This window comes from Oncorhynchus mykiss, chromosome 21 (genome assembly GCF_013265735.2).
Source record: "Oncorhynchus mykiss isolate Arlee chromosome 21, USDA_OmykA_1.1, whole genome shotgun sequence".
Lineage (NCBI taxonomy): Eukaryota > Metazoa > Chordata > Actinopteri > Salmoniformes > Salmonidae > Oncorhynchus > Oncorhynchus mykiss.
The window spans coordinates 5,048,118-5,068,117 of NC_048585.1; the positions used below are offsets into that span (position 1 = coordinate 5,048,118).

General features: G+C 45.9%; 2 protein-coding genes across 2 annotated transcripts in view; one reads left to right on the forward strand and one right to left on the reverse strand.

The window, feature by feature from the left end:
- The window catches only part of LOC118936571 (ras-related protein Rap-1b), a 113,710-nt gene that overhangs the window by 49,892 nt on the left and 43,818 nt on the right, over positions 1 to 20,000 (forward strand). The window lies entirely within an intron of this gene.
- LOC118942989 (keratin-associated protein 10-8-like) lies at positions 4,501 to 12,201 on the reverse strand. Its single transcript, XM_036958452.1, has 4 exons — positions 12,197 to 12,201; positions 6,157 to 6,356; positions 4,943 to 5,394; positions 4,501 to 4,572 (listed from the first exon to the last, which is right to left on the reverse strand). The coding sequence occupies exons 1-4, from the start codon at positions 12,199 to 12,201 to the stop codon at positions 4,501 to 4,503; spliced, it is 729 nt and encodes a 242-aa protein (XP_036814347.1).

Sequence of the window (20,000 nt, forward strand, 5' to 3'; positions counted from 1 at the left end):
TGAGAGACTGCAGGGTAGAGGGAGTAAGACCTGTAGGTTTAGAGGGAGTAAGACCTGTAGGTTTAGAGGGAATGAGACCTGTAGGTTTAGAGGGAGTACGACCTGTAGGTTTAGAGGGAGTGAGACCTGTAGGTTTAGAGGGAATGAGACCTGTAGGTTTAGAGGGAGTAAGACCTGTAGGTTTAGAGGGAATGAGACCTGTAGGTTTAGAGGGAATGAGACCTGTAGGTTTAGAGGGAGTGAGACCTGTAGGTTTAGAGGGAGTGAGACCTGTAGGTTTAGAGGGAGTAAGACCTGTAGGTTTAGAGGGAATGAGACCTGTAGGTTTAGAGGGAATAAGACCTGTAGGTTTAGAGGGAGTGAGACCTGTAGGTTTAGAGGGAGTGAGACCTGTAGGTTTAGAGGGAATGAGACCTGTAGGTTTAGAGGGAGTGAGACCTGTAGGTTTAGAGGGAGTGAGACCTGTAGGTTTAGAGGGAATGAGACCTGTAGGTTTAGAGGGAATGAGACCTGTAGGTTTAGAGGGAGTAAGACCTGTAGGTTTAGAGGGAATGAGACCTGTAGGTTTAGAGGGAGTAAGACCTGTAGGTTTAGAGGGAATCAGACCTGTAGGTTTAGAGGGAGTGAGACTTGTAGGTTTAGAGGGAATGAGACCTGTAGGTTTAGAGGGAGTAAGACCTGTAGGTTTAGAGGGAGTAAGACCTGTAGGTTTAGAGGGAATGAGACCTGTAGGTTTAGAGGGAGTAAGACCTGTAGGTTTAGAGGCAGTGAGACCTGTAGGTTTAGAGGGAGTGAGACCTGTAGGTTTAGAGGGAATGAGACCTGTAGGTTTAGAGGGAGTAAGACCTGTAGGTTTAGAGGGAATGAGACCTGTAGGTTTAAAGGGAGTGAGACCTGTAGGTTTAGAGGGAATAAGACCTGTAGGTTTAGAGGGAATAAGACCTGTAGGTTTAGAGGGAATGAGACCTGTAGGTTTAGAGGGAATGAGACCTGTAGGTTTAGAGGGAATGAGACCTGTAGGTTTAGAGGGAGTAAGACCTGTAGGTTTAGAGGGAATGAGACCTGTAGGTTTAGAGGGAATGAGACCTGTAGGTTTAGAGGGAATGAGACCTGTAGGTTTAGAGGGAATGAGACCTGTAAGTTTAGAGGGAATGAGACCTGTACGTTTAGAGGGAATGAGACCTGTAGGTTTAGAGGGAATGAGACCTGTAGGTTTAGAGGGAGTGAGACCTGTAGGTTTAGAGGGAGTAAGACCTGTAGGTTTAGAGGGAATGAGACCTGTAGGTTTAGAGGGAATGAGACCTGTAGGTTTAGAGGGAATGAGACCTGTAGGTTTAGAGGGAATGAGACCTGTAGGTTTAGAGGGAATGAGACCTGTAGGTTTAGAGGGAATGAGACCTGTAGGTTTAGAGGGAATGAGACCTGTAAGTTTAGAGGGAATGAGACCTGTACGTTTAGAGGGAATGAGACCTGTAGGTTTAGAGGGAGTGAGACCTGCAGGGTAGAGAGAGAATGAATAAAGACTGCCTCACATTTGAGCTCTGCATGTATCATGGTGATCCTTCAGGAGGGAAACCGAGGTTGACAGCTTTAACTCTGCTTTACTCAAACCCTGTCCCGGTGACTTTACACGGGTCAGTTCCTGCTATCCCCCAAACACCATGTTGATCTCCTCTCAGGCTGAATACCCCCTAACCCCTCTACCTCAAATGGGTCAGTTCCTGCTATCCCCCAAACACCATGTTAATCTCCTCTCAGGCTGAATACCCCCTAACCCCTCTACCTCAAATGGGTCAGTTCCTGCTATCCCCCAAACACCATGTTAATCTCCTCTCAGGAGGAAGGCCCCCTAACCCCTCTACCTCAAATGGGTCAGTTCCTGCTATCCCCCCAAACACCATGTTAATCTCCTCTCAGGCTGAATACCCCCTAACCCCTCTACCTCAAATGGGTCAGTTCCTGCTATCCCCCAAACACCATGTTAATCTCCTCTCAGGCTGAATACCCCCTAACCCCTCTACCTCAAATGGGTCAGTTCCTGCTATCCCCCCAAACACCATGTTGATCTCCTCTCAGGCTGAATACCCCCTAACCCCTCTACCTCAAATGGGTCAGTTCCTGCTATCCCCCCAAACACCATGTTAACCTCCTCTCAGGAGGAAGGCCCCCTAACCCCTCTACCTCAAATGGGTCAGTTCCTGCTATCCCTCCAAACACCATGTTAACCTCCTCTCAGGAGGAAGGCCCCCTAACCCCTCTACCTCAAATGGGTCAGTTCCTGCTATCCCCCAAACACCATGTTAACCTCCTCTCAGGAGGAAGACCCCCTAACCCCTCTACCTCAAATGGGTCAGTTCCTGCTATCCCCCCAAACACCATGTTAATCTCCTCTCAGGAGGAAGGCCCCCCTAACCCCTCTACCTCAAATGGGTCAGTTCCTGCTATCCCCCCAAACACCATGTTAATCTCCTCTCAGGAGGAAGGCCCCCCTAACCCCTCTACCTCAAATGGGTCAGTTCCTGCTATCCCCCCAAACACCATGTTAACCTCCTCTCAGGAGGAAGGCCCCCTAACCCCTCTACCTCAAATGGGTCAGTTCCTGCTATCCCCCCAAACACCATGTTAATCTCCTCTCAGGCTGAATACCCCCTAACTAAGTAGCTTCTACTACTGAGCTGTTGTGTGAATACATATGGGCCCAGACCTTTAAGCGATCCGGGACAGGAACAACTGATCCTAAATCAGCACATCTTCTACTACTGAGCTGTTGTGTGAATACATATGGGCCCAGACCTTTAAGTGATCCGGGACAGGGACAACTGATCCTAAATCAGCACAGCTTCTACTACTGAGCTGTTGTGTGAATACATATGGGCCCAGACCTTTTAAGCGATCCGGGACAGGAACAACTGATCCTAAATCAGCACAGCTTCTACTACTGAGCTGTTGTGTGAATACATATGGGCCCAGACCTTTAAGCGATCCAGGACAGGGACAACTGATCCTAAATCAGCACAGCTTCTACTACTGAGCTGTTGTGTGAATACATATGGGCCCAGACCTTTAAGCGATCCGGGACAGGGACAACTGATCCTAAATCAGCACATCTTCTACTACTGAGCTGTTGTGTGAATACATATGGGCCCAGACCTTTAAGCGATCCAGGACAGGGACAACTGATCCTAAATCAGCACATCTTCTACTACTGAGCTGTTGTGTGAATACATATGGGCCCAGACCTTTAAGTGATCCAGGACAGGGACAACTGATCCTAAATCAGCACAGCTTCTACTACTGAGCTGTTGTGTGAATACATATGGGCCCAGACCTTTAAGCGATCCGGGACAGGGACAACTGATCCTAAATCAGCACAGCTTCTACTACTGAGCTGTTGTGTGAATACATATGGGCCCAGACCTTTAAGTGATCCGGGACAGGGACAACTGATCCTAAATCAGCACAGCTTCTACTACTGAGCTGTTGTGTGAATACATATGGGCCCAGACCTTATAAGCGATCCGGGACAGGGACAACTGATCCTAAATCAGCACAGCTTCTACTACTGAGCTGTTGTGTGAATACATATGGGCCCAGACCTTTAAGTGATCCGGGACAGGGACAACTGATCCTAAATCAGCACAGCTTCTACTACTGAGCTGTTGTGTGAATACATATGGGCCCAGACCTTTTAAGCGATCCGGGACAGGAACAACTGATCCTAAATCAGCACAGCTTCTACTACTGAGCTGTTGTGTGAATACATATGGGCCCAGACCTTTAAGTGATCCGCACAGGGACAACTGATCCTAAATCAGCACAGCTTCTACTACTGAGCTGTTGTGTGAATACATATGGGCCCAGAAACCAATGCCACCTTTTCTGTCAAATGACCGAAATGGTCCCTTTAAGTGAGGTCTGTGAAGACATTTAAGTGAGGTCTGTGAAGACATTTAAGTGAGGTCTGTGAAGACATTTAAGTGAGGTCTGTGAAGACATTTAAGTGAGGTCTGTGAAGACATTTAAGTGAGGTCTGAAGACATTTAAGTGAGGTCTGAAGACATGGGTACTGTGTGTGTGTGTGTGGTCTGTTTTCTACTGCTAGGTGCTTTGTCCCAGTGTATGAATGTAAATCATAAAGACATCTACAGTGTTCAGTATCACATGGACAAGGGGTCATGGTACCGTAAGCCTCTCTCTCTCTCTCTCTCTCTCTTTATAGTAGGAGCTGGCTGGAAGGTAAACTGCTGGTCTCTATTGAGATGTGTTGTATAGGAAAGCAGGCAGCAATAGTAGGGATCAGTGAGCTGATCGAAAGCAGGCGGAGACACACACACACACACACACACAGAAAGGAGGCTTCTCAGCAGCATGCCAGTCTATTCCTGCCCTTCTGTGAGGACGACCTGAGGCTGTTTCCTGACGGGAATTAACCAACACTAGTAATGTAGTGTTCAGTAAATAATGTACACAGATATATCCTCTGTGTGGAAGGGTGATGTGTTAGGCCTGGAGGACAACACAGTGGTAGACCTCCACAATACACTGGAGGACAACACACTGGAGGACAACACACTGGAGGACAACACAATGGAGGACAACACACTGGAGGACAACACACTGGAGGACAACACAGTGGAGGACAACACAGTGGAGGACAACACAGTGATAGTCCTCCACAACACACTGGAGGACAAGACACTGGAGGACAAGACACTGGAGGACAAGACACTGGAGGACAAGACACTGGAGGACAAGACACTGGAGGACAAGACACTGGACAAGACACTGGAGGACAAGACACTGGAGGACAAGACACTGGAGGACAACACAGTGGTAGACCTCCACAACACAGTGGAGGACAACACACTGGAGGACAAGACACTGGAGGACAAGACACTGGAGGACAGCACAGTGGAGGACAACACACTGGAGGACAACACACTGGAGGACAACACAGTGGAGGACAACACAGTGGAGGACAATACACTGGAGAACAACACAGTGGAGGACAACACAGTGGAGGACAACACAGTGGAGGACAACACAGTGGAGGACAACACAGTGGAGGACAACACAGTGGAGGACAACACAGTGGAGGACAACACAGTGGAGGACAACACAGTGGAGGACAACACACTGGAGGACAACACACTGGAGGACAACACACTGGAGGACAATACACTGGAGAACAATACACTGGAGAACAACACACTGGAGAACAACACAGTGATAGACCTCCACAATACACTGGTGGACAACACACTGGTGGACAACACACTGGTAGACCTCCACAACACAGTGGTAGACCTCCACAACACAGTGGTGGACAACACAGTGGAGGACAACACAGTGGAGGACAACACAGTGGAGGACAACACAGTGGAGGACAACACACTGGAGGACAATACACTGGAGGACAATACACTGGAGGACAACACACTGGTAGACCTCCACAACACAGTGGTAGACCTCCACAACACAGTGGTAGACCTCCACAACACAGTGGTAGACCTCCACAACACAGTGGTAGACCTCCACAACACAGTGGAAGACCTCCACAACACAGTGGTAGACCTCCACAACACAGTGGTAGACCTCCACAACACAGTGGAAGACCTCCACAACACAGTGGTAGACCTCCACAACACAGTGGTAGACCTCCACAACACAGTGGTAGACCACAGTGGTAGACCTCCACAACACAGTGGTAGACCTCCACAACACAGTGGTAGACCTCCACAATAAACACACACCCAGAAGTGAAGTGAGGACAGCTGCTCCTCAATCACTCAGATTTAACCAACAACTAAGAGGTTGTTGCTGGAGGTTAGGTTGAACTTGACAAGACACTGGAGGACAAGACACTGGAGGACAAGACACTGGAGGACAAGACACTGGAGGACAAGACACTGGAGGACAAGACACTGGAGGACAAGACACTGGAGGACAAGACACTGGAGGACAAGACACTGGAGGACAAGACACTGGAGGACAAGACACTGGAGGACAAGACACTGGAGGACAAGACACTGGAGGACAAGACACTGGAGGACAACACACTGGAGGACAACACACTGGAGGACAACACAGTGGAGGACAACACAGTGGTAGACCTGCACAACACACTGGAGGACAAGACACTGGAGGACAACACACTGGAGGACAGCACACTGGAGGACAGCACACTGGAGGACAGCACACTGGAGGACAACACACTGGAGGACAACACACTGGAGGACAACACAGTGATATACCTCCACAACACAGTGGAGGACAACACAGTGGAGGACAACACAGTGGAGGACAACACAGTGGAGGACAACACAGTGGAGGACAATACACTGGAGGACAATACACTGGAGGACAACACACTGGAGGACAATACACTGGAGAACAATACACTGGAGGACAACACACTGGAGAACAACACAGTGGTAGACCTCCACAACACAGTGGTAGACCTCCACAACACAGTGGTAGACCTCCACAACACAGTGGTAGACCTCCACAACACAGTGGTGGACCTCCACAACACAGTGGAAGACCTCCACAACACAGTGGAAGACCTCCACAACACAGTGGTAGACCTCCACAACACAGTGGTAGACCTCCACAACACAGTGGTGGACCTCCACAACACAGTGGAAGACCTCCACAACACAGTGGAAGACCTCCACAACACAGTGGAAGACCTCCACAACACAGTGGTAGACCACAGTGGTAGACCTCCACAACACAGTGGTAGACCTCCACAACACAGTGGTAGACCTCCACAATAAACACACACCCAGAAGTGAAGTGAGGACAGCTGCTCCTCAATCACTCAGATTTAACCAACAACTAAGAGGTTGTTGCTGGAGGTTAGGTTGAACTTGACAAGACACTGGAGGACAAGACACTGGAGGACAAGACACTGGAGGACAAGACACTGGAGGACAAGCCACTGGAGGACAACACACTGGAGGACAACACACTGGAGGACAACACACTGGAGGACAACACAGTGGTAGACCTCCACAACACAGTGGAGGACAACACACTGGAGGACAACACAGTGGAGGACAATACACTGGAGGACAATACACTGGAGGACAACACACTGGAGGACAATACACTGGAGAACAATACACTGGAGAACAACACACTGGAGAACAACACAGTGATAGACCTCCACAATACACTGGTGGACAACACACTGGTGGACAACACACTGGTAGACCTCCACAACACAGTGGTATACCTCCACAACACAGTGGTATACCTCCACAACACAGTGGTAGACCTCCACAACACAGTGGTAGACCTCCACAACACAGTGGTAGACCTCCACAACACAGTGCTAGACCTCCACAACACAGTGGAAGACCTCCACAACACAGTGGTAGACCTCCACAACACAGTGATAGACCTCCACAACACAGTGGAAGACCTCCACAACACAGTGGTAGTCCTCCACAACACAGTGATAGACCTCCACAACACAGTGGTGGACCTCCACAACACAGTGATAGACCTCCACAACACAGTGGTAGACCTCCACAACACAGTGGAAGACCTCCACAACACAGTGGTAGACCACAGTGGTAGACCTCCACAACACAGTGGTAGACCTCCACAATAAACACACACCCAGAAGTGAAGTGAGGACAGCTGCTAGTCGATAGAATGGAGATTCACCTCAATCACTCAGATTTAACCAACAACTAAGAGGTTGTTGCTGGAGGTTAGGTTGAACTCTACATCTGTGTTGTCTGACAGTGGATTGTGTTGTAGGTTAGGTTGAACTCTACAGCTGTGTTGTTGGAGGTTAGGTTGAACTCTACATCTGTGTTGTTGTGGATTGTGTTGTAGGTTAGGTTGAACTCTACATCTGTGTGGTTGTGGATTGTGTTGTAGGTTAGGTTGAACTCTACATCTGTGTTGTTGTGGATTGTTTTGTAGGTTAGGTTGAACTCTACAGCTGTGTTGTTGTGAATTGTTTTGTGTGCTTCCATTAAGATCAAAGCTTGCGTCCCAAATGGCAGGATATTCCCTATATAGTTCCCTACATTTGACCAGGGCCCTATGAAGGATACAAGTGACATTTGGGGCAAAGGTCAAAGTTTCTGGGGTTCCTGTGGTGCTGTGCTTCTTACAATACTTCCTGCTGAACAACAGAGCGTCCCTTCTCCTCGTGTGTGTGTGTGTGTGTGTGTGTGTGTGTGTCACAATGAGAGGAGTGATCAAGGAGGAGAGAAGCAATCGGGTGGTGTTGTGTTGCTGAGGCTACCAGTGACTGAGGCTGTGCGGGTGGATGAATACAGTAAGAGAAGGAGAGACTGATACCTGGGCTGGCTAAATACAGTAAGGGAAGGAGTGACTGATATCTGGGCTGGCTGAATACAGTAAGGGAAGGAGAGACTGATACCTGGGCTGGCTGAATACAGTAAGAGAAGGAGAGACTGATACCTGGGCTGGCTGAATACAGTAAGGGAAGGAGAGACTGATACCTGGGCTGGCTGAATACAGTAAGAGAAGGAGAGACTGATACCTGGGCTGGCTAAATACAGTAAGGGAAGGAGAGACTGATACCTGGGCTGGCTAAATACAGTAAGGGAAGGAGTGACTGATATCTGGGCTGGCTGAATACAGTAAGGGAAGGAGTGACTGATACCTGAGCTGGCTGAATACAGTAAGGGAAGGAGAGACTGATACCTGGGCTGGCTGAATACAGTAAGAGAAGGAGAGACTGATACCTGGGCTGGCTGAATACAGTAAGAGAAGGAGAGACTGATACCTGGGCTGGCTGAATACAGTAAGAGAAGGAGAGACTGATACCTGGGCTGGCTGAATACAGTAAGAGAAGGAGAGACTGATACCTGGGCTGGCTGAATACAGTAAGGGAAGGAGAGACTGATACCTGGGCTGGCTGAATACAGTAAGAGAAGGAGAGACTGATACCTGGGCTGGCTGAATACAGTAAGAGAAGGAGAGACTGATACCTGGGCTGGCTGAATACAGTAAGAGAAGGAGAGACTGATACATGGGCTGGCTGAATACAGTAAGAGAAGGAGAGACTGATACCTGGGCTGGTTGAATACAGTAAGGGAAGGAGAGACTGATACCTGGGCTGGCTGAATACAGTAAGGGAAGGAGAGACTGATACCTGGGCTGGCTGAATACAGTAAGGGAAGGAGAGACTGATACCTGGGCTGGCTGAATACAGTAAGAGAAGGAGAGACTGATACCTGGGCTGGCTGAATACAGTAAGAGAAGGAGAGACTGATACCTGGGCTGGCTGAATACAGTAAGAGAAGGAGAGACTGATACCTGGGCTGGCTGAATACAGTAAGGGAAGGAGAGACTGATACCTGGGCTGGCTGAATACAGTAAGAGAAGGAGAGACTGATACCTGGGCTGGCTGAATACAGTAAGAGAAGGAGAGACTGATACCTGGGCTGGCTGAATACAGTAAGGGAAGGAGAGACTGATACCTGGGCTGGCTGAATACAGTAAGGGAAGGAGAGACTGATACCTGGGCTGGCTGAATACAGTAAGAGAAGGAGAGACTGATACCTGGGCTGGCTGAATACAGTAAGAGAAGGAGAGACTGATACCTGGGCTGGCTGAATACAGTAAGAGAAGGAGAGACTGATACCTGGGCTGGCTGAATACAGTAAGAGAAGGAGAGACTGATACCTGGGCTGGCTGAATACAGTAAGGGAAGGAGAGACTGATACCTGGGCTGGCTGAATACAGTAAGGGAAGGAGAGACTGATACCTGGGCTGGCTGAATACAGTAAGAGAAGGAGAGACTGATACCTGGGCTGGCTGAATACAGTAAGGGAAGGAGAGACTGATACCTGGGCTGGCTGAATACAGTAAGAGAAGGAGAGACTGATACCTGGGCTGGCTGAATACAGTAAGAGAAGGAGAGACTGATACCTGGGCTGGCTGAATACAGTAAGAGAAGGAGAGACTGATACCTGGGCTGGCTGAATACAGTAAGGGAAGGAGAGACTGATACCTGGGCTGGCTGAATACAGTAAGAGAAGGAGAGACTGATACCTGGGCTGGCTGAATACAGTAAGAGAAGGAGAGACTGATACCTGGGCTGGCTGAATACAGTAAGAGAAGGAGAGACTGATACCTGGGCTGGCTGAATACAGTAAGAGAAGGAGAGACTGATACCTGGGCTGGCTGAATACAGTAAGAGAAGGAGAGACTGATACCTGGGCTGGCTGAATACAGTAAGGGAAGGAGAGACTGATACCTGGGCTGGCTGAATACAGTAAGAGAAGGAGAGACTGATACCTGGGCTGGCTGAATACAGTAAGGGAAGGAGAGACTGATACCTGGGCTGGCTGAATACAGTAAGGGAAGGAGAGACTGATACCTGGGCTGGCTGAATACAGTAAGAGAAGGAGAGACTGATACCTGGGCTGGCTGAATACAGTAAGAGAAGGAGAGACTGATACCTGGGCTGGCTGAATACAGTAAGGGAAGGAGAGACTGATACCTGGGCTGGTTGAATACAGTAAGAGAAGGAGAGACTGATACCTGGGCTGGTTGAATACAGTAAGGGAAAAAAAAGTTCCAAAAGAGTTCTTCAGGTGTCCCCATAGAATAAATCAAATCAAATGTATTTATAAAGCCCTTCGTACATCAGCTGATGTCTCAAAGTGCTGTACAGAAACCCAGCCTAAAACCCCCAACAGGAAGCAATGCAGGTGTAGAAGCACGGTGGCTAGGAAAAACTCCCTAGAAAGGCCAGAACCTAGGAAGAAACCTAGAGAGGAACCAGGCTCTGAGGGGTGGCCTGTCCTCTTCTGGCTGTACCAGGTGGAGATTAGAAACCTAGAGAGGAACCAGGCTCTGAGGGGTGGCCAGTCCTCTTCTGGATGTGCCGAATGGAGATTAGAAACCTAGAGAGGAACCAGGCTCTGAGGGGTGGCCAGTCCTCTTCTGGCTGTACCAGGTGGAGATTAGAAACCTAGAGAGGAACCAGGCTATGAGGGGTGGCCAGTCCTCTTCTGGCTGTACCAGGTGGAGATTATAAACCTAGAGAGGAACCAGGCTATGTGGGGTGGCCTGTCCTCTTCTGGCTGTACCAGGTGGAGATTAGAAACCTAGAGAGGAACCAGGCTATGAGGGGTGGCCAGTCCTCTTCTGGCTGTACCAGGTGGAGATTAGAAACCTAGAGAGGAACCAGGCTCTGAGGGGTGGCCAGTCCTCTTCTGGATGTGCCGAATGGAGATTAGAAACCTAGAGAGGAACCAGGCTCTGAGGGGTGGCCAGTCCTCTTCTGGCTGTACCAGGTGGAGATTAGAAACCTAGAGAGGAACCAGGCTATGAGGGGTGGCCAGTCCTCTTCTGGCTGTACCAGGTGGAGATTAGAAACCTAGAGAGGAACCAGGCTATGAGGGGTGGCCAGTCCTCTTCTGGATGTGCCAGGTGGAGATTAGAAACCTAGAGAGGAACCAGGCTATGAGGGGTGGCCAGTCCTCTTCTGGCTGTACCAGGTGGAGATTATAAACCTAGAGAGAGGAACCGGGCTCTGAGAGGAGGCCAGTCCTCTTCTGGCTGTGCCAGGTGGAGATTATAAACCTAGAGAGGAACCAGGCTCTGAGGGGTGGCCAGTCCTCTTCTGGCTGTACCAGGTAGAGATTATAAACCTAGAGAGGAACCAGGCTCTGAGGGGTGGCCAGTCCTCTTCTGGATGTGCTGGGTGGAGATTATGGCCACGAAGGCCTGATTGTTCTTCCCTTTTTAGTTCCATGTAGAACATTTTCCACAGAGGGTTCTACCTGGAACTCAAAAGGGTTCTACCTGGAACTCAAAAGGGTTCTACATGGAACTCAAAAGGGTTCTACCTGGAACCAAAAAGGATTCTTCGGAGGGTAGTTCTATGGGGACAGCCGAAGAACCCTTTTAGGTTCTAGATAGCACCATTTGTAAGGAGGAGAGACTTGGCTCTCTGAATACTGTAGAGGACGATGCTGAAACGAAGCTGTTTCTGAAACCCTGGCTCTGTCCTTGGTACACTTTCAGGTACAGCCGTGGACTTAGACAGGGTCTCTCACAGGGTTGGGGAAGGGGGCAGGCAAAAGCCCCACTTTTTTTTCTCCATTGGAGGGCCAAGACCCCAACTTAATTCTTAACACTGTTTCCACTCCCCAACAACCTGCCTCTCAGAGGATCTAGAGAGTAACCTTACGCCATATCCCTCCGCTCTGTATTCATTCTGGTGCGTTCTTCATGCCTGGGCAAGTGTGTATTTTAGGTTCTGTTCTCGGCTGCCTGGTCTTATACCCAGGACGTGTGGGTGTGTTGAGACGACTGGGGGTGTGGCTGTGAAACACTTCCTGTTAGTACACACCCTGTCACACACACACACACTCAGGCGTTGTGCATACTGCTGACTCGTGTGTGTGTGTGTGTGTGTGTGTGTGTGTGTGTGTGTGTGTGTGTGTGTGTGTGTGTGTGTGTGTGTGTGTGTGTGTGTGTGTGTGTGTGTGTGTGTGTGTGTGTGTGTGTGTGTGTGTGTGTGTGTGTGTGTGCGCGCGCGCGTAAGCCTCAAGGCAAGATGCAAGGCAACACCTCACTGATAACCAGTCACCACCAGGACATTACAGGAAGGACAAAGAGGTTATAATTAGCATGTTTCTTGTAGCTGGGTGTTGCCAGTGTTTTCCATAGCACCATAAAGCTACCTCTGATTAGCATGTAGCTGGGTGTTGACAGTGTTTACCACAGCACCATAAAGCTACCTCTGATTAGCATGTAGCTGGGTGTTGACAGTGTTTACCACAGCACCATAAAGCTACCTCTGATTAGCATGTAGCTGGGTGTTGACAGTGTTTACCACAGCACCATAAAGCTACCTCTGATTAGCATGTAGCTGGGTGTTGACAGTGTTTACCACAGCACCATAAAGCTATCTCTGATTAGCATGTAGCTGGGTGTTGACAGTGTTTACCACAGCACCATAAAGCTACCTCTGATTAGCATGTCGCTGGGTGTTGACAGTGTTTACCACAGCACCATAAAGCTATCTCTGATTAGCATGTCGCTGGGTGTTGACAGTGTTTACCACAGCACCATAAAGCTACCTCTGATTAGCATGTAGCTGGGTGTTGACAGTGTTTACCACAGCACCATAAAGCTACCTCTGATTAGCGTGTTTCAGAGATACTGTTGTTTTGCCAGTTGTAAAGCAAAAAAGGTGTGTGACACAAAGCCAACGGTCTGACATGTTATCATCATCAACAACAACAACAAACGCACCAGTTAAAGGTACGAGTCATTAGTGTGATTTGCAGATTACAGGAAGATAGTTAGATGGCATAGTCCTCCTCTTCAGCTAGCCCGACCTCCTACAGAACGCAAATGATGAGTCGTTAACAGACTTTGATTACTTCTGTTGAAGGTCTTTGAATTTCTTTAAGATTTTTGGAAATAATAACTTTTTTTTTTTTTAAATTAACATTTCTGCCCGACGGAGCAGATGTGATGTCATCGGTTCTTCTGCTGTTTGATGCCGTGCAACCGTGGTAATTATTATCGTTCATAGCCCCACCAAAAACACACATGGCAGTGTGTCAAGTAACGATCAGGGCACATTTTTGGCATGAATTGCTTTGCAAAAGTGTTTGATTGTAAATGGAAACATTTCTCTCAGAAAGAGTTCCTGTCCTATCAAAGCTCTTAACTTAAAAACTGAGAGGAAAATATAACTACAGTCTTCTGTCTGTCTGTATATTACTGTTGTTGTTGTTGTTGTTGTTGTTGTTGTTGTTGTTGTTGTTGTAATGAACCATTAACTAGTCTTCTGTCTGTCTGTATATTACTGTTGTTGTTGTTGTTGTTGTTGTTGTTGTTGTTGTTGTTGTTGTAATGAACCATTAACTAGTCTTCTGTCTGTATATTACTGTTGTAATGAACCATTAACTAGTCTTCTGTCTGTCTGTATATTACTGTTGTTGTTGCTGTGAAACATTAACTAGTCTTCTGTCTGTCTGTATATTACTGTTGTAATGAACCATTAACTAGTCTTCTGTCTGTCTGTATATTACTGTTGTAATGAACCATTAACTAGTCTTCTGTCTGTCTGTATATTACTGTTGTTGTAATGAATCATTAACTAGTCTTCTGTCTGTCTGTATATTACTGTTGTAATGAACCATTAACTAGTCTTCTGTCTGTCTGTATATTACTGTTGTTGTAATGAACCATTAACTAGTCTTCTGTCTGTCTGTATATTACTGTTGTTGTAATGAACCATTAACTAGTCTTCTGTCTGTATATTACTGTTGTTGTAATGAACCATTAACTAGTCTTCTGTCTGTCTGTATATTACTGTTGTTGTAATGAACCATTAACTAGTCTTCTGTCTGTGTATTACTGTTGTTGGAATGAACCATTAACTAGTCTTCTGTCTGTCTGTATATTACTGTTGTTGTAATGAACCATTAACTAGTCTTCTGTCTGTCTGTATATTACTGTTGTTGTAATGAACCATTAACTAGTCTTCTGTCTGTCTGTGTATTACTGTTGTTGTAATGAACCATTAACTAGTCTTCTGTCTGTATATTACTGTTGTTGTAATGAAACATTAACTAGTCTTCTGTCTGTCTGTATATTACTGTTGTTGTAATGAACCATTAACTAGTCTTCTGTCTGTATATTACTGTTGTAATGAACCATTAACTAGTCTTCTGTCTGTCTGTATATTACTGTTGTTGTAATGAAACATTAACTAGTCTTCTGTCTGTCTGTATATTACTGTTGTTGTAATGAACCATTAACTAGTCTTCTGTCTGTATATTACTGTTGTAATGAACCATTAACTAGTCTTCTGTCTGTCTGTATATTACTGTTGTTGTAATGAACCATTAACTAGTCTTCTGTCTGTATATTACTGTTGTAATGAAACATTAACTAGTCTTCTGTCTGTCTGTATATTACTGTTGTAATGAACCATTAACTAGTCTTCTGTCTGTCTGTATATTACTGTTGTAATGAAACATTAACTAGTCTTCTGTCTGTCTGTATATTACTGTTGTTGTAATGAACCATTAACTAGTCTTCTGTCTGTATATTACTGTTGTAATGAACCATTAACTAGTCTTCTGTCTGTCTGTATATTACTGTTGTTGTAATGAACCATTAACTAGTCTTCTGTCTGTCTGTATATTACTGTTGTAATGAACCATTAACTAGTCTTCTGTCTGTCTGTATATTACTGTTGTAATGAAACATTAACTAGTCTTCTGTCTGTCTGTATATTACTGTTGTTGTAATGAAACATTAACTAGTCTTCTGTCTGTGTCACGTCCTGACCTTAGCTCCTTTTTTGTATGTCTCTATTTTAGGTTGGTCAGGGTGTGAGTTGGGGTGGGCATTCTATGTTTGTATTTCTATGTGTTTGGCCTGGTATGGTTCCCAATCAGAGGCAGCTGTCAATCGTTGTCTCTGATTGAGAACCATACTTAGGCAGCCTTTTTTCGCCCTTGAGTTGTGGGTAGTTGTTTTCTGTTTCTGTCTCTGTACCAGACAGGACTGTTTCGTTTGTTCCGTTTTTGTTATTTTTGTTCTAGTGTTCAGTGTAATTATAAGATCATGAACACGTACTGCGCTGCATATTGGTCCGATCCTTCCTCCTCCTCAGAAGAGGAAGACAACAATCATTGCAGCGCAGCAGTAATACAATGTAGTCTAGACCCATCTATACCCATCTAGACCCATCTAGACCCATCTAGACCCATCTATACCCATCTATACCCATCTAGACCCATCTATACCCATCTAGACCCATCTATACCCATCTAGACCCATCTAGACCCATCTATACCCATATAGACCCATCTAGACCCATCTAGACCCATCTAGACCCATCTATACCCATCTATACCCATCTATACCCATCTATACCTATATATACCCATCTAGACCCATCTATACTCATCTATACCCATCTATACTCATCTATACTCATCTATACCCATCTATACCCATCTAGACCCATCTAGACCCATCTAGACCCATCTATACCATCTATACCATCTATACCATCTAGACCCATCTAGACCCATCTATACCCATCTATACCCATCTATACCCATCTAGACCCATCTAGACCCATATATACCATCTAGACCCATCTAGACCCATCTAGACCCATCTAGACCCATCTACACCCATTTAGACCCATATATACCCATCTAGACCCATATATAGCCATCTAGACCCATCTACACCCATATATACCCATCTATATCCATCTACACCCATCTATATCCATCTAGACCCATCTAGACCCATCTATACCCATCTATACCCATCTATACCCATCTACACCCATATATACCCATCTAGACCCATCTACACCCATCTATATCCATCTAGACCCATCTAGACCCATCTAGACCCATCTATACCCATCTATACCCATCTAGACCCATCTAGACCCATCTAGACCCATCTACCCCGGGAGAATGTACACAAGATCAGATGAGAATGAAATGTACAGCAGTAGATATCTTACAGTGAGCTGTGTTGAGAATCCAGTGTATAAATACATAAGCAGTGTGTGTGTGTGTGTGTGTGTGAGTATGAGGTGTGTTTGATAGCTTGTGTGAGTGACTGTGTATCACCTGGTAGACGGCTAGGGATGGCCGTTCAACAGTCTGGTGGTGATAGAAGCTGTTCAACAGTCTGATGGTGATAGAAGCTGTTCAACAGTCTGATGGTAATAGAAGCTGTTCAACAGTCTGATGGAGATAGAAGCTGTTCAACAGTCTGATGGAGATAGAAGCTGTTCAACAGTCTGATGGTAATAGAAGCTGTTCAACAGTCTGATGGTAATAGAAGCTGTTCAACAGTCTGATGGAGATAGAAGCTGTTCAACAGTCTGATGGAGATAGAAGCTGTTCAACAGTCTGATGGAGATAGAAGCTGTTCAACAGTCTGATGGTGATAGAAGCTGTTCAACAGTCTGATGGTGATAGAAGCTGTTCAACAGTCTGATGGTGATAGAAGCTGTTCAACAGTCTGATGGTCTGGTGATAGAAGCTGTTCAACAGTCTGATGGTGATAGAAGCTGTTCAACAGTCTGATGGTGATAGAAGCTGTTCAACAGTCTGATGGTGATAGAAGCTGTTCAACAGTCTGATGGTCTGGTGATAGAAGCTGTTCAACAGTCTGATGGTCTGGTAATAGAAGCTGTTCAACAGTCTGATGGTCTGGTGATAGAAGCTGTTCAACAGTCTGATGGTAATAGAAGCTGTTCAACAGTCTGATGGTGATAGAAGCTGTTCAACAGTCTGATGGTGATAGAAGCTGTTCAACAGTCTGATGGTCTGGTAATAGAAGCTGTTCAACAGTCTGATGGTCTGGTAATAGAAGCTGTTCAACAGTCTGATGGTCTGGTGATAGAAGCTGTTCAACAGTCTGATGGTGATAGAAGCTGTTCAACAGTCTGATGGTCTGGTAATAGAAGCTGTTCAACAGTCTGATGGTGATAGAAGTTGTTCAACAGTCTGATGGTGATAGAAGCTGTTCAACAGTCTGATGGTGATAGAAGCTGTTCAACAGTCTGATGGTCTGGTGATAGAAGCTGTTCAACAGTCTGATGGTGATAGAAGCTGTTCAACAGTCTGATGGTGATAGAAGCTGTTCAACAGTCTGATGGTGATAGAAGCTGTTCAACAGTCTGATGCTGATAGAAGCTGTTCAACAGTCTGATGGTCTGGTAATAGAAGCTGTTCAACAGTCTGATGGTGATAGAAGCTGTTCAACAGTCTGATGCTGATAGAAGCTGTTCAACAGTCTGATGGTCTGGTAATAGAAGCTGTTCAACAGTCTGATGGTGATAGAAGCTGTTCAACAGTCTGATGGTAATAGAAGCTGTTCAACAGTCTGATGGTGATAGAAGCTGTTCAACAGTCTGATGGTCTGGTAATAGAAGCTGTTCAACAGTCTGATGGTAATAGAAGCTGTTCAACAGTCTGATGGTAATAGAAGCTGTTCAACAGTCTGATGGTGATAGAAGCTGTTCAACAGTCTGATGGTGATATAAGCTGTTCAACAGTCTGATGGTAATAGAAGCTGTTCAACAGTCTGATGGTGATAGAAGCTGTTCAACAGTCTGATGGTGATAGAAGCTGTTCAACAGTCTGATGGTCTGGTGATAGAAGCTGTTCAACAGTCTGATGGTCTGGTAATAGAAGCTGTTCAACAGTCTGATGGTGATAGAAGCTGTTCAACAGTCTGATGGTAATAGAAGCTGTTCAACAGTCTGATGGTCTGGTGATAGAAGCTGTTCAACAGTCTGATGGTAATAGAAGCTGTTCAACAGTCTGATGCTGATAGAAGCTGTTCAACAGTCTGATGCTGATAGAAGCTGTTCAACAGTCTGATGGTAATAGAAGCTGTTCAACAGTCTGATGGTGATAGAAGCTGTTTAACAGTCTGATGGTAATAGAAGCTGTTCAACAGTCTGATGGTGATAGAAGCTGTTTAACAGTCTGATGGTGATAGAAGCTGTTCAACAGTCTGATGGTCTGGTGATAGAAGCTGTTCAACAGTCTGATGGTAATAGAAGCTGTTCAACAGTCTGATGGTGATAGAAGCTGTTCAACAGTCTGATGCTGATAGAAGCTGTTCAACAGTCTGATGGTAATAGAAGCTGTTCAACAGTCTGATGGTCTGGTGATAGAAGCTGTTCAACAGTCTGATGGTCTGGTGATAGAAGCTGTTCAACAGTCTGATGCTGATAGAAGCTGTTCAACAGTCTGATGGTAATAGAAGCTGTTCAACAGTCTGATGGTAATAGAAGCTGTTCAACAGTCTGATGGTAATAGAAGCTGTTCAACAGTCGTATGGTTATAGAAGCTGTTCAACAGTCTGATGGTAATAGAAGCTGTTCAACAGTCTGATGGTGATAGAAGCTGTTCAACAGTCTGATGGTAATAGAAGCTGTTCAACAGTCTGATGGTGATAGAAGCTGTTCAACAGTCTGATGGTAATAGAAGCTGTTCAACAGTCTGATGGTGATAGAAGCTGTTCAACAGTCTGATGGTAATAGAAGATGTTCAACAGTCTGATGGTGATAGAAGCTGTTCAACAGTCTGATGCTGATAGAAGCTGTTCAACAGTCTGATGGTAATAGAAGCTGTTTAACAGTCTGATGGTGATAGAAGCTGTTCAACAGTCTGATGGTCTGGTGATAGAAGCTGTTCAACAGTCTGATGGTCTGGTAATAGAAGCTGTTCAACAGTCTGATGGTGATAGAAGCTGTTCAACAGTCTGATGGTAATAGAAGCTGTTCAACAGTCTGATGGTCTGGTGATAGAAGCTGTTCAACAGTCTGATGGTAATAGAAGCTGTTCAACAGTCTGATGCTGATAGAAGCTGTTCAACAGTCTGATGCTGATAGAAGCTGTTCAACAGTCTGATGGTCTGGTGATAGAAGCTGTTCAACAGTCTGATGGTAATAGAAGCTGTTCAACAGTCTGATGCTGATAGAAGCTGTTCAACAGTCTGATGCTGATAGAAGCTGTTCAACAGTCTGATGGTAATAGAAGCTGTTCAACAGTCTGATGGTGATAGAAGCTGTTTAACAGTCTGATGGTAATAGAAGCTGTTCAACAGTCTGATGGTGATAGAAGCTGTTTAACAGTCTGATGGTGATAGAAGCTGTTCAACAGTCTGATGGTCTGGTGATAGAAGCTGTTCAACAGTCTGATGGTAATAGAAGCTGTTCAACAGTCTGATGGTGATAGAAGCTGTTCAACAGTCTGATGCTGATAGAAGCTGTTCAACAGTCTGATGGTAATAGAAGCTGTTCAACAGTCTGATGGTGATAGAAGCTGTTCAACAGTCTGATGGTAATAGAAGCTGTTCAACAGTCTGATGGTGATAGAAGCTGTTCAACAGTCTGATGGTAATAGAAGCTGTTCAACAGTCTGATGGTAATAGAAGCTGTTCAACAGTCTGATGGTTATAGAAGCTGTTCAACA

Coding starts and splice junctions, on each gene's coding strand:
- LOC118942989 (XM_036958452.1), bottom strand. Junction 5,395..6,156: donor CTCCAGTGTGCTGTCCTCCA/GTGTGTTGTCCT, acceptor ATTGTCCTCCAG/TGTGTTGTCCTCCACTGTGT. Junction 4,573..4,942: donor CTCCACTGTGTTGTCCTCCA/GTGTGTTGTCCT, acceptor GTTGTCCTCCAG/TGTGTTGTCCTCCAGTGTGT.